The sequence below is a fragment of the Vidua macroura genome, chromosome 13 (assembly GCF_024509145.1).
Source record: "Vidua macroura isolate BioBank_ID:100142 chromosome 13, ASM2450914v1, whole genome shotgun sequence".
Lineage (NCBI taxonomy): Eukaryota > Metazoa > Chordata > Aves > Passeriformes > Viduidae > Vidua > Vidua macroura.
The window spans coordinates 12,370,992-12,385,951 of NC_071583.1; the positions used below are offsets into that span (position 1 = coordinate 12,370,992).

Sequence of the window (14,960 nt, forward strand, 5' to 3'; positions counted from 1 at the left end):
TAAGACACCAAAATTTTTTTGGTATTTGTCTACTAAACATCCTCCTGAACAGGGACATGACATGCTAAGGTACACCCTCACTTGCTGCAAAGGCAATAATGTAAAGTAATAATAAGGGAGATTGTTAATATTTAATGTTAATATTTATAATATGCTAATATTTATTTATTTATGATTGGCTGGGACATAATTCTTCTAAAGAAGAATTACAGTTCAGAGAAGTCTGCAGGGGAAGGATGTACTATTGCTGCAACATGTAGCACAGGCACACCAACACCTGGCCAACCCCAGGCTGGAAGTGCAATTAAAAAATGACTGTGAAATTGCTGCAGGCTATGTCTTTGCTTATGTGCCACTGCAATAATTACAAAGTGGGGAAAAAAAAAAAAAAGAGCAATAAATGTCTCTTACAATGGCCAGCTACAGTTGGATTCCAGTCAGGTTCTGCAGCAGAAAAACTGCCAGCCAGCTGTGGCTGCTACACTTAGAACAGAAACACCAAATGCCTTGAATATCACACCTAGTGAGCCTGGAATATTGACATTGATCCTTTAAAAATGAGCAAAATTTACCACCACCTTTTACCTGTAGCATTACTTGGAAATAAACTCATTCAGGGTCTAAGGAAGAGCACTCTGCACTGGTGTTGGGAGACAGGAATTCAAGACAAACTTGTAACACATTAAGTGCTACCAGCAATGTCCCATGAAGAGCAGCAGATCTATTTATCACCTTTTTAGGCTTCCTCCCCCCCACAGCCATCTACTGCATCTGGAAGAATGTTTTAATGCCAGTTCTGACTTTAACTTTTTAAATTGAAAATTAGAAGAGATGTTACCTAGGTCTTACACCAGGACTTACTGCTTGCCTGGAGTGAAATCATGTGTACTTAAACTGCACCCTGGGGTGGATCCAAACCACACAGTCTGCAAACAGGGAGGAGAATTTCCTTCCTCAAACTTGCTGAAAATTATGTGACTCATTGAATGCCCTTTTCTTGAGTCAGCACTGAAACAGAACACCAGAATTCCCTCTGATTTACAGTAGAGATAGAATACTGTAGGATTGTTGGTCTTTCTTAAAGGATGATCAATGACTGATGCCCTGAGGATGTCTCACCACTAAACCCATGTAACTCTTGCACAAACCAAGGCTGCATTCCTAACCCATGCTCCAGCCCTTCTCTCCCTGGGTTCAGACCTGCTGGAGCCCAGCTTTACCATGTCACACAGAGAAGGGAATGTCATGTGGCTGCAAATCCCATTTGCACAAACTAAACAGGTAAACAGATTCCAACTTTGAAATCAGTTTTAATTGATTCATTACTTAGTAACTCGGCTTCTATCGCAGTAGAGGGTAGCAGGTTCAGAAGTTGGAGAGTGCTGAAATTTGGAGTTAGGCTGAATGAAAGACTATGTACAATACAAATCAGCTTTCTGTTGTGATGTAAATTTATTCTCATAATTTTTACCATTTATTCATCCCAAAAGACATATTGCATATTTGGAACATTTTTTAAGTAAGAGCCACTGTATTCAAGACAAGAAGTAGTTTTGTCACATCAAAACTGATGACATACTCAATAAAATTATTTTCCAGAGCAAGAACTCCTTACAAGAAATATAAATAGAATATAAACTTCATAAATGATCTAGCATGAAAAGATTAAAAGAGCAAATTCATTCCATACTGAAGGCAGTACTTTACCATAGTGTGTGTGCAGTGTTTCTTTAAAAAAAAAAAAAAATCCATGTCCCAACAATGGGCACTGAAACAAATACAGGTACGTTTTTGGTTACATTTTATTCCAATAGAACAGAATGAATTGATGACTTCACTCTTTTGTCTCAGTTTACTGACTAATATGAACAGGTAATAAAACATTGCTTTTAGTTTAACCCAGGCTTTGGATTTGTTCATCAGACACGATGAAGGGACGACACACTTTGGCAGCACATTGGCATTTTCAGTGTCTCACCTGACATAACACAGGAATTACCTCTCCCTGCCAACATCTCCATTCCCACAGCTGAGAACCATTTACCCAACAATCTCAATTACACCCCCACTCTCTCTCGTGGCTACAGAACACCAGTGACCACATCCTGGTCCACCACATGCAAGCACAATCCCAGAACAGCACGGACACACATCCACATCCCTGGGTGCCTTGGAGCTGAGACACAGCCAGCTCTGGGAATGATGCTCACTGAGCACACTGAGGAACTCAGTCACGTGAACAACCTCAAATTTGAAATGCTTGGAGAGGGAAGTGTCAGAAATGTGCAAACAACATGGTGGGGCTGAGGGAAGACAGTAAATGTCTGATTCTGGGAAAAGGACTGGCTTTGCTTCACTCTAAGATGTAAGCTAATCATAGAACAATCTACAGGAGCAGTCAGCAAAAGATTCAAGAATGTAAAATAATTCATACTGTCAAAGTATTTAGAAAATAAAATTCCCCTTTTCAAAGTTTTTTAAAAAATGAGTTTATTAGTGTTATTAAGCAAGACTTCTGTAAATAATGACATTTCAATAAAAGTGATTACTACACTACTATCACTGTTAACTAATAATGTAGAACAGCTGTCAGTTTGTAAAAACCAAGTGAAGGAATTATTCTATGAATATTTTCCCTATTGTGCTTCAGGGATCAGTTTTTCTCTCAATACTCTTCAACAGTGTATGATAAATAGTCTAGAATAAAGCTTCAGCAGTCATCCCTATAAAACCTGAAGGGGAAAAAACCTCCTTATGCTGTGCTGAACAGTCAAGGGAACAGGCTGCTGCTTGGGCCTGCTGCCTACAGTGGCTTTTACCAAACAATATTGCAAAGTCAGATACCACAAAGTCAGATATGAGGTGCACCTCATACTGGGGTGATGTGAGGAGTACAGAGATTTGATTGACAAGGTTAAATCTAGAAGCAAGAAGTCAGTGAATCCCAAAAAAAAAAGTTCTGGTAGACAATCAAACAGAATAACAGCACGATATAAAGCTTATTGTCTATTCATATGATGTTAGTAAGGTAATAACTGTAAGGACATGTTCTGTTCTGGCATCTATTCTTCAAAAGATAACATCTGAAAAATTAAAAATTGTTTAAAAAGCTGACAATAAAAACTAGAAGGATGAAGAAAAAAAATTTAAAATTCATTCATATAAAATAAGATTGGAAGGTATGATCATGGTATGTCAAACTCCTAGATCAGAACACTTGCAGCAAAAGAACATACTCCAAGAGAGATGTAGTGGAGTTCCATTTTTGGAAGCCAAAGCAAGGTTTGGGGTTTTTTTTGAGAGAATAGTAGTTGCTCATGTACCTTATCTACAGAGGTGACTGATCCTTTTTCTGAAGTTGTTAAAGCAAGAGTTTTTCTAACAAATGCTGAACTTTTTGACATTCTGCTGCTGATGATGAAATCAGACTGAAGTTTTATGACTGTGATATCCAGATTAGTGATAAGACAAGTTCCCTTTACCTTTACAAATGGGAACTTGAGCCTGTAATGTCCCTTCCCATCAAAATCTGTGTTTCAATTGCTGATTTACCTTCTACTGCTGGGAGGCTTTAGTCAGACACTGGTAGCACCCAGGTTTTAAGCAGGAATGGGTGCAGGTCCTCTCTTCCAAGTAGAAGAACTTGGCTCCATTGGACAAACCTCTGCTCACTTTCAATAAGTTGGTACAAAGTAAAAACCCCCAAAATAATCCCCTATACTGCAGCCCAATTCCCCACCAGAGAAGAAAGAGGAATTCTGTGTTCATAAGCATGTGCAAAGACGAACTGGATGAGCAAATCAGCTGGATCTGGGGAATTCAATGCAGCTGTTTGCAGGAAGCAATCATTCTTCAAACAGACCCAGAGGTATATATGCAAGAGAGAAGGAAAGAATATGGCTTCTAATTCTGTTATATGATCAATTGCTATTATTAATAGGACACTCAAAATTTTGAGGCAGTTGCTAATGAAACACTAATAGTGGATGAACAGCCAGAAGGGGGAAAAGGCCCCTGGTGACACCTGGCCAGCCCCACTTGCAGAGCCAGTGCCAAGGACAGTGGCTTCCCAAAAGCCATAGTGGTGACCTGGTGTTTTAGAGCACTCAGATGCTGCTGGTGGAATGAATTTGGCAGTGGATTTGTCATGGAAAAGATTCAAGCTGAAGAAATGATTCCTGCAAGTGGCAGAACCCTATGGATTAAGGCAGGAGACATTCAAAATCTTACATAAAGCACACAGAAATCTGGAACAAATAACATACTTCAGAAGACTTGATTAGAAAAATAATTTAGGGATATACCCCAAAAATACATGCACAGGTGATTGATTACCTTTGCTTCAGCTATCAGTTATCTGATACTAATTCTCACTGTTTAATGAGAACTCTTGCAATAGATTGTGCAGGCCCACAATTCTCCATTTAGCACCAAAGAATCCAGACATTCTGCAAAAAGAGGCAAGGACTCTGGAAGAACACATTTAATTCAGCTACAAGGAACAGGAAAATCACACTGTATTTTTCACATATTTGTATTTTTAAATAAAAGGCCTGATATTGTAGCCCCCATGTAGGTAAATTATTTTAGAATTTAAAAAAGGTGCCTCACTCAAGACACCAGGACAAATCTGAAGAAGTGTTCAGATATTCCAAGATTTATACTAAATCTTCCAAATTGAACTAGGAACTGATAAAACAACTCTCTAACTTTGCTACTATGAGGAACCTTTTTAAAACCTCAAACTTCAGTGCAAACTCGGGGCACTTGTTTTACAAGTGGAGCATCTCACACGTGTGAAAAGTTGCTCGGTATAGTAACTCCAAGGTTTAGCCAATCAAGCCTAACAAAAGACAGAATATGAATGTAAAAGAGCACACAATAAAAGCAATAAAAAGCAATAAAAACTCAGAAAGGTTTGTGCAAGGAGTCCTTGCAAAATAACCCCACTTGGTGTTTTAGTATCAAAGCACTGAAGAACAACACCTTCCCAGTTACCCAACCCTTCTCCAGGGATTCTCAAAACAGAAGAGTAAACTGTGCATTTTAGCTCATTCCTCATCATTTGAACATGCAAATATCAAGAACTCCTGGAAAAGGCACTGTATTGGGGAACCACAGGTATACTTGTAAGCACAAGCCCCCATGCAATGTGTACTATGCACCTGTGTCTATAATATAAATATGCATACATGCATGTAAGGAAATTAGAAATATTTCTCCTTTAATACAACCATGTTGGGCCTCAAACTGCAGCTCTCTGATGTGCTAAAGATTTTGGAAAACACAACATTTATCTTTAATACAACGACAAATGAAGCCCCAGGCAGAACTGCTGTGGTGCAGGGCCCCCCCAGCTGTCCCAGGGAACCTGGCACCTTCCCTGCTGCCGGGGGGGAGGGACCCCCGGCTCCGCCAGGCTCCACCTCCTCAGGCTACCAGCAGGGAGGACGGGAGGGAATCCCCTGCAAAAGAAACAGCAGCTGGAACAGGGACAAACAGGGAGTTTGAGATGCTGAAGAGGTGAGGAGGCAGCATCGGGCTCCCTTTGCCCAGCAGGGCTTTCCTCTATTGCCCAGGACCTGCAGCCACTGCTCCTCCCGTCTCACCACCCCTGCCATGGCCACATCCACCCTGCAGCTCCAACACCTGCTCCTCCTCCATGGCAATATGCTCCCAAGCCTTCCATGACTCTCTGCTACCCCACTTCCTTCTGAAAACCACAGACAGAGGGATCAGCTAGACCAAAACTTAAACCAGCACAAATGTGAAATAAGAGGTTAAAAAAAAGTCTTTTGCTCCTATTGGACATGCTGCAGATGTTGTGCCTAGTAACTGTGGCAATATCTAGTGCAAAAGAAACTTAGCATGAATCTCTTGTTTTCAAATGACATTCAACTCAAACATGCATAGGGAGAGTAAAGTTATTTTATTAAATCATGCACATCACGTGTGTTAGTGCAAATAGTTTAATCTGTACTCCAGAAATTCTATTGTATTTTTATATCTTTACAAAATAGATTTAAAACAATTAATTACTTAAAAAAATGTAATTCTGAAGTTAAGCATTTCAGAACAATATTTGCAATAACCTATATACAAGAGGTACTAAGTACCACTGGCATACGAGTGTTCTGTGGTTGGGTGGCTTCCTGCAACTGAAAAGGATGAAAAGGATGAAATGAATGAACTAAATGACAATAGTTATTTTCTACAAGTCACTTGTGGACTATTTTCTCCAACTAATACTCCTCCCATTAGCAAATCCCATGTAACTTAAGACAGAACCTTTATTAAAGGACAATGACCCTTAAAACCTCACAAAGTAAATTATATACTAAATTTCTATTTAAATATTTAAACTATCTGTCAATTGCCATAACATTCTTTAAAGCCAATTGAACTGCTGAGATTATCTCCCTATTTTGAAGTTTCCTTTAGCAGAGCCATATTACTTTACTTTACCATTCTTTAACATATTATTTAAGTCTTTAATAAACTTTTTTGACAGAACTGTTGAGCTGAACAAGACAACTACTGTCTACATTTAATTCAGCACTAACTACAGTGATTCCCACCAAAAGTCAGCAAATAGCAATAGTTATAGTACTTAGATAAGGAAAATAAACTTTGTAATGGGGACCACTGCATCATACTTACAGCCATGTGATAAGGAGCCACAAAATTTTACTACCAAATTAAAATCATCTTCACCTGACAATACTTCATCAGGTATATGATTCCAATTTTGTAGTATTTTATGTATCTAGATTTTCTCAGCTATCACAGATGTACTGTAGCAGTTCTCTTAATAAAGTTACGTCCACAGAAGCTTATTCTAAAGAGCTTCTCCAGCTCAAGTCAGAAAGTATCAAATGACTGAAAAAATAAACTGATACATGAGATATGTGAGAAGGTATTCATACTTTTAAAGAACGTATCTCTTTAAATATATGAAATTTAATAAATTACATTCAAACTAAAGTTAACATAAGTTGAATCAATGCACTATGTCCATCAAATGACCAAGTACTTGCTCCCAGAAACACCTTAGTTCACTCAAGAACACACACATGCTTACACTCGCACACGCGCACACTAAATACTTTAGGCTGGTCTTCACCATCAGTATCTCTATCTCTTTAAGGCTGGACATGAATTGTGTTTATTCCCAACACCCATTAATAAAGCAATCCTTATGAAAGAAAAATATGCTTCCTTCGAAAGGCGTAGTAAGAGAAGTTTTCTTAAGTCTTGTTCCCAACAGCTCAGTGACTAACAGCAAGTAAAATGATACACTAGTTTAAAAAAAAATAGATCATACTGAAAGGCACTGAGCACACTGCATCTGTTTCCCAAGTATCTGCAAGGTTACTTGGCTTGGATGTCCAAATCAGTATTTTCCTCTTAAGTCTAGCAATCAGATTCTAAAGTCAGTGTCCACAACCCTAGCCATTATAAATAATTTGGTACCAAGAAGCCTGCTTTAGGCCACCATTATAGTATTCAGAATCCCAACATACTAATTTAAAACTTGCATGAAGTTGTAAGCAAAAATATTGCTCACAGAATGATGAATCACAATTTTATTCCCTCTTTATAGACAGATACATTTTATACAGTTTAAAGCAAATGACCCTACTGCTGTTCTCACGCAGAGCTGTGCTGTATTAAGAGGTAAAAAGGAAGAGAATTAATCTGTTTTCCCTCAGTATATGAATGTTGCCAGCTTCTAAAGGGAGGACGGTGTATGGATTCAACAACAGTTCTCATGGAGAAGCTCTGGTTAGGCCTGGGTACAGCACCACGGCTGTTACAGCAACCAAAGCTGCCATCACAGGCATCCAAGGCCATTGTCTCTGTGTGGAGAGAAAAAAGAAATCAATATCATATTTGTTCTAATTCATTCTAATCAGTTTACCTCGTGGTTCCTGCAAGTCCTGAGTACCTGTTGATAGGCATCACTACAATGTAACCCAGGAGCCCTGCTGCAGGCTAGTCCTGACCTGGAGCACCACAGCAAACCTTGTGCCTCTAGCACAGGGAACTCCACAGCTCTTCGTGACTGAGGATCGGCCGGAGGACTCTTGGCAGCTCCGTATCTCCAGGTTTGGTACTGCACACACCTCAGAGAAATCTGCCACTGAACATGCCAAGGCTTGAGATGTTTAAAACATTGCCCGTGCCAAGTCAAGGCTAGACAGATATTTATGCACATCTTTAACTTTTGACCGTTTAAATCCAGATCTGTGACTTAGTTTGTAGCAGATCCTACCAACACCATTTTTAACAGACTGTCACAACATTGCATGACAACAATGGCATTTTAAGAGGAGGACACACTGAGAGACAAGAGAAAATGCAAGCTGAGAGTTCAGAATACAAACCAACCACCTATTTCTTGTCTTTTTTTTTTTCCATCTTTCCATCAGCAATAGTGAGAAAAATTAAAGTGTTTAGAGCCAGAGAGGAATTTCTTAGTCCATAGATAGGAACCAAAGCTTGTTGAATTTTATTGTTAGAGGCAAACTCTTCATTTTTTGTAGTTAATTAAGCAATTAAGTTTTCTTACAAGCCCTAGCATCGCAGCATTGTGCAAAAGGCAGCCCATTTGCTAAAGACAAACTGAGACCGAGTTAGAAGAGGCACGTTCAAGCACCAGTTAGAACAAAATTCATTGTTAGAATTAAAGAAATCACAGAGATGTTAAATGATTAGTGGATTTCTCAGCTCATCAGTGTCAAGAAAATGGCATATTAAATGAAGGGTTTGCTTCAGGTAAAGAAATACCTGTGAGCATTTCACCATGCACTATTTGATACAGAAATGGCACAAACAGGTGAGGGACAAACATACATTGACTGAACAGTAGTGCTTGTACCTTTCGCTACCACAATGGGCCGTAACACCAATACAGGAAAGCCAGGATTAGGCCGATGAATACGGCTGGGACGGGTTGTAATATGGAAGGCTAAAGAAGGGAAGGGATATTAAAAATCACTTTGTGCTATAAATCAATCAGGTAAAGATGATTTAGAGAGGGGAAAATAAGTCAGTAAGTTTTGTTTTAAGTGAAATGTATTAAAGACATCTAACACATTACAGCATTATCTAATCTGGTATACAAAGTTAGTACACCATTCTACTCAAATGAACAGGGATGTTTAAAAATAAAGGGAAGTAAGCAGAAAATGTTCCAAGAAACCTCTTGTCACAACGTGGAATTTAGCACTTGAAAACAATACGAATGTTAAACTGATTTGCCTGTATCTTATTTATAGTTGGTTTAGTTTTTCTAAGTAAGAGGAAATCCTATTTGGATTTCTTGAGAGACAGACTCACACCAAATATTGGATTTTCCAGCTACTTCTTCATTCTTTGCTAGTTAGCCTTTTCCATTTTCCATCACCAGCCTCTGGAAAAACAATCTTTTTTCCTCCATTAGTGAATCAATTACAGCTATGTCCACAGGCAAACGCAGTAGTTCAGACATTTCCGTGAGATTGTAACGTGACTGTACAAGCCACACCCAGTTACTAAAAAGCAGAGAAGCACATTTCTATCAGAGATACCACAAAGCTCAGCATCTCTGCCAGGTCAGCAGCCTTGTGACCAAATGCAATTTGAAAATTGATCAAATGCTGCAGCTGGGCCAAACCAGCAGCTGGCCAGACTGCAGGGTTCATCCAGCTTATGGCCTCCTCAGAACCATCCACACTTTTTCTCAGCTGTGTTCTACTCATGGAAACTACTGCACATTCTGGATGGAACAGCCTCTATTTGTGATATGAAAACTTAAAAGCAAAAATGGACCTAAATGCTTTTAAATCTCTCCTTGGAAGACATCTGCTTTCTCTGTATCCTACTCTACTCTATTTGTGCACACACAAAGACACACAGAGGTTAAGGTCAAACCATGCCAAATATTTTTAAAACTGTTTGTGCTGAAGCTACCTTGATTTTGTTCAGTCAAATAAATAAATGATAAATTCACGCTTAAATTTTCTAAAACATTGTGATTAGTAAGTAAAAATCTCATCCTTTTATGAATTTGTAGGAATTACTAATTCATAGAACCTCCAATATGGTTCAAAACCCAGGAATATTAGAAAGTATTCTAGTCTTGTTCAATTATTTCTTTTTTTCAATCAAGGCAAATACTTAACAGAAAAATCACGTGTAACTATTGAAGACTTTTTCATGCAAGATTATTTTTGTGTCATGGGTGCCACGAATCACAGTGCCACCTTCCCACAGAAAGCCTGTTGGCAGAAATAATCACAGCAGTGTTCAAAAAGTGCCAGAGGTTTAAATCAACCAGAGCAGCTGATGTTCTCAAACCATTCACATCATTAAATCTGTTGTGTAAAGCGCATCAGGAAGTAACCAGTGGCTACAAGCATGCAAACACCACACCGCTAAGCATTTCAAAAACACAACATTGCAATCTTTTTTAAAAGCAAAACTTAAATATTAAAACTTAATATTTAAATGACATCCCAAATGGAGTGCAGAAGCCTTGTCTTTTCTAACATTTGATGACTCACTCAACTTCTATAGATTTCTTTTTCTAAGTTATACACATTCTTGGCAAATGAAACCATTGATAAATAACCATCACACTCAATGAGAGCATCTCCAAATTATTAGATTTTCCCCTCACAAACTTATCAATACATAACAAATCTCCCTATTGTCAAGGAGCATTTAACTGCGTGCTTCAATAAAATTGTGCATCTTTTTTTAGAATATGAAAATATGCAAGCTCAGACACAGACGGGCTGCAAAAAGGAACAGATCCCACAGTGGGAAGTCACTTTCTGTCCTCAGAAATGAAGTAGCAGATAATGATTCCAGCATAAGGGGGCAATGGTACTTGAAAAATTTGACCTTGGAACTCAGCCCAGTATCCATGATGTTTGAAACAATCCCCAAGATGGATATGTTTTATATTACTGACTGTGAGTAATGTTTGGTGAGCAGTGAGTTTGCCCTTATATGGAGGATGCTCTTCATCACACCCTGACCTCCAGGTTTCAACTGTCACAATTAACTCCTCTTCTGCAAGCAGATTTTGGCAACTGCTGTGGTTTCTGCTTTCACTTAAATACTCACCTATAATTCTCCCTAAAATTTCCTTTCAGTTTTTCCACTTTCATCAGGTGCTCCAATTTTGTTCACAGTACTTCAACCCTTTACTTTTCCCCCTTTTCCACTGATCATTTTGATTCTGAGATGAATGTTTTTAACAGAGCAGAAAATCTCACATTCACCATTATTTATTCAGTGTGATCTCTTCTATTAAAATGGGATGGGGTTTTAGTGTGGTTGTTTTTGACCTCTGCTTTAAGTCAAGTAACTCAGAATTATCTGAGCACTGCAGAAAAATCCTAAGCAAGAATCAGGTTCCAAGCAAATGATGAAATCATATTCCTGAAAACGTGTCTGAAAAAAGTGAGAAAGGCTTTGAATTCTTTACATGTTTGACATGATTTTCAAGGTTTATATTCAAGAATTAATTATGGCAATAAACTTTAGGCATCCAGTAGCCAGCTGATTTAGAGGATAGGACCTGTAAAACTTTCTATGTAGTCAGAGAAACAGTTTGCTAAAGTCTGTTACAAAGCATTTCATTATCCTCCTGTTTTGTACTGTGCATTACAGGAGCTGTTCAGCCAGCACTGGCCACAGAGGCAGTACAGGAAGGCAGAACCAGCCCCCCCAGGGTAGTAAGGGACCTAAAATAAGGCTATGACCATCTTATAATTTGTCTGCCACACCCTTAATGTTTGGAAATTTCAGAATCTCAGTAAAATAAGAAGTTGTCTCTAGCTGGTAACTCAGTTCTAATGATACAACCTCTCAAATAAATTGAAAACCAGAAAGCACTATTTTCATTAGTGAATAGAAAGGGCAGTTCAACTGTACTGTTTAAAGCATGAGCCCACCAGAAATAACCATGGTTAAGAAGCATAAGCAAGAGTAAGGTGGGAACATCCATTGTAATCAATACTAATAAAATGACAGCAGCTTGAAAAGGTTTGCTCAGTTCATTTGGATACAGGTTTGTCAGCTATTACCCCTGTATCATTCTTTCAAATCAAGAAATTTTACTTAGTTATGGTTCAGTAGTATTTAAGCAACATGATTTCAAGAGAGCAGGTATCTAAGGACATACTTAAAACTGTCAAGCAACTGTACATTTAACTTTCATGTGTAATTGTAACAGTGTAATGATCTGCAAATCTGCACAGGTAGGACCAGAATGGAATTTTGCATAATATGGTACCCAGCTTTTTTTTTTTTTAAAAGTCCATCCTTTTCTATTTGACTGTTCCATATTCGTTCAATCAACAGGATTGCCAGCGTTGTAACCTGACTTCCCCACACATTTGATACAGACTTACATTGTTTCCTTTTTCTTGTAGCAGCTTCAGGTTTTCTTTACATTGTTTGAGCTCCTCCGTGAGTGACTGGTTTTGTTGTTCAGCCACCTCATACTTTGCCTTCAGCTCCGAGAGCACAGTCTGTGTTCTTTCATACTAAAGACAAAGAGAGAACAATCTGTGGACCCTGGACACCCAGCACATACTGACATCTGCTTAGCACACAGTTCCCTTTGTTGTCATCTGCCTAGACTAACTCACCTTGCATCAGTGCACTCTCTTTTCATAAAAGCAGGGTAGAATTTAGATTTCCTTTTTTTTTCTAAATTAAAATTTTTTGCCCAGCTTGGCAGGACTAGGACCACTAAACTGAAGGAAATACAAAGTAAATGCAAAGTCTTAATTAATCTTTCATACCAATTATTCATGATCATATTGGAAAGGATTGTAATAACTACAGAGATGAAACAAGAAATAGGGGAACAAGGAGTCCTTCACATTTGAATAGTGGTCTTACATCTAGGCTGCAGCTTATGTACTTACATCCCTCTAATAGGTGCAAAATTCAACACTCTCTATTAAGTAAATCAAACCCTCTTCCCACATAGCAAATTCAAACATAAGAGCAAGGCAGGCATTAAAATATAATATGCCTTGTTACTGTCACGCCATAATCCTCAGTGTGGGTCAAGTACAAACAGAACTGGGTGAATGTGACATGTTCCTACAGAATGGGTAGCTTTTTCTTTTTCAAACCCACATTCAATTTTTCCTATTCTAGCAGTCCTCCTGCCTGGGCTTAGTAAGGACAGAACCAATGACCTTCAGTACTGGCATTCACCACAAATATAGAAGATGAGGCATCTTTACAAATACTGATCTGACTACAAAACAGAGATTAAGACAACTGGGATTTTCAGATTCTGATAATTCTAAGGAATGTGACATGGATGAATTAACCATGGAGCAAACAAAAGGACTGCAAAAGAAGAGCAGTGACTGGGGAAACATTCAAAATCCTCATAAGAGGAAGCAAGTAAGTGCTGGAGACTATGGCCTTCTTCCAGACATAACCTTTGAGGCCAGGCAGATTAAATACATGCTCAGAATGCTCACTCTTCCTTATGCACTTACAAATGCACTAAGATAAAAGATCTTGGTAAAGAATAGGTAGTCTCATTGTCAAATAAAAGAGTTCAAATCTAACTAGGAAGATTAGATTGTGAAAATTAACTTTGACTCATAACAGCTTAAGAAACTCTGGACCATGATGTTCATGAAGACTCTGAATAATGATTTACTTGTCTGAACATCTTAAAAGTAAATTCACTACAGCAATGCATGTAAGTGAAGTTTAGGAAGTTCTCAAAGAACATGTGTATTTACCTGAAGTCTTCCATTTTAGATTTGACTCCCAGTTTATATTTTCATAGCTACCATTTAAACTGGTTGCAATAAACATACAAAAAAAATTATTTACTAGAAAAAGTAAAGAATTAAAAGTCCCTTTTCTTTTAGCTTAAAAAGGTCAGTCATTGGGCATTACATTCTTGCAAAATGGAAATATTTCATGTTACCTCTTTCTGAAAATCTTTTGCTTGACTTTCAGCTTCACTGAGTTGAGTTTTCAGACTGGCTGCATCCCGTTGATGTTTTTCTCTCAAAGATCCCATCTGATTTTCAAGTTCCTTCCGAGACATTTCAAGAACACTTATATCGCTGGTTAGTGCTAAACTCTGTTTCTGAGAGCTGAAAAACAAAATCCAATTGATTCCTTATGCATTTTAAACTTACAAAAATTGGCACTTTTCACCCTTGAAAGCTTAACACATTGGTTTTGATGTGTAAATATCAGCTTAGAGCGATCATAGAAATACAGACCATTATTGCCTCCCTAGACAGAGTGCTGACACAAAAAGCTGGCCATTGTCTTGCTTTTAAATATATGCCCACAGCCTGCTGTGTACAATTAACATTTAGTATCTCTTTTGTGAGGAAAAACCACCACCAACAAAACTCTTCAGCTGCTGTGGTACCCCCCCAGACAAAACTTGTGCCCTTACCTAGAAAGCTCCTTCTCTTGTCGCTGAAGTTCAGAGGTAAGTGAAGTATTTTCCTTCCTCAGTTTAACACATTCAGCTTCCAGAGCAATCCACTCTGCCTTCAACTTTTCAAGTTCATCTGCAATGAATAAATTAATTCAATTCAGTAAAATTATTTCATGTCTGCTTCAAGGAACACCAGCTAAATGGAGGAAAAGCTGGTATCAGCCATACATCTCAAATATAATTGATTGTAATCCTGTCACATGAATTCTCTCATGAGCACCTGTAAAACATGACATTATCTTCTACTGTTATGAAGTTTATGACCCAGTGCCAGACAAGTTACTTTTTTCATTAAAGCTTTTTCTAAGGTACAAAGAATAGAAAACAGTCTTTTTATGGGTCAACTCTAGTATTTTAGAAACAGTGGTAGAAAAGCATAATTGAAGAAAATAATTTTCAAGGCTTGAAAATAGCAAGAGAATCACTAATACCATGCCTCTGTTACAAGGAAAAGAATGTTTAAAGC

General features: G+C 38.2%; 1 protein-coding gene across 19 annotated transcripts in view; it reads right to left on the reverse strand.

Annotated features, from left to right (window-relative positions):
• Positions 1-1,428: 1,428 nt before the first annotated feature.
• Positions 1,429-14,960, reverse strand: part of SLMAP (sarcolemma associated protein) — an 81,995-nt gene continuing 68,463 nt past the window's right edge. For 13 of the 19 annotated variants that reach the window (XM_053988981.1, XM_053988980.1, XM_053988982.1 and 10 more), the window contains 4 exons: positions 14,450-14,567; positions 13,964-14,135; positions 12,408-12,542; positions 1,429-7,859 (listed from right to left, as the gene is read on the reverse strand). In XM_053988981.1, the coding sequence (XP_053844956.1) occupies positions 7,770-7,859; positions 12,408-12,542; positions 13,964-14,135; positions 14,450-14,567 (515 nt within the window). In that variant the 3' untranslated portion in view covers positions 1,429-7,769. Of the gene's footprint in view, positions 7,860-8,881; positions 8,972-12,407; positions 12,543-13,963; positions 14,136-14,449; positions 14,568-14,960 lie in introns of all 19 variants that reach the window. The other 6 variants (XM_053988993.1, XM_053988992.1, XM_053988979.1 and 3 more) reach the window with 1 other exon arrangement.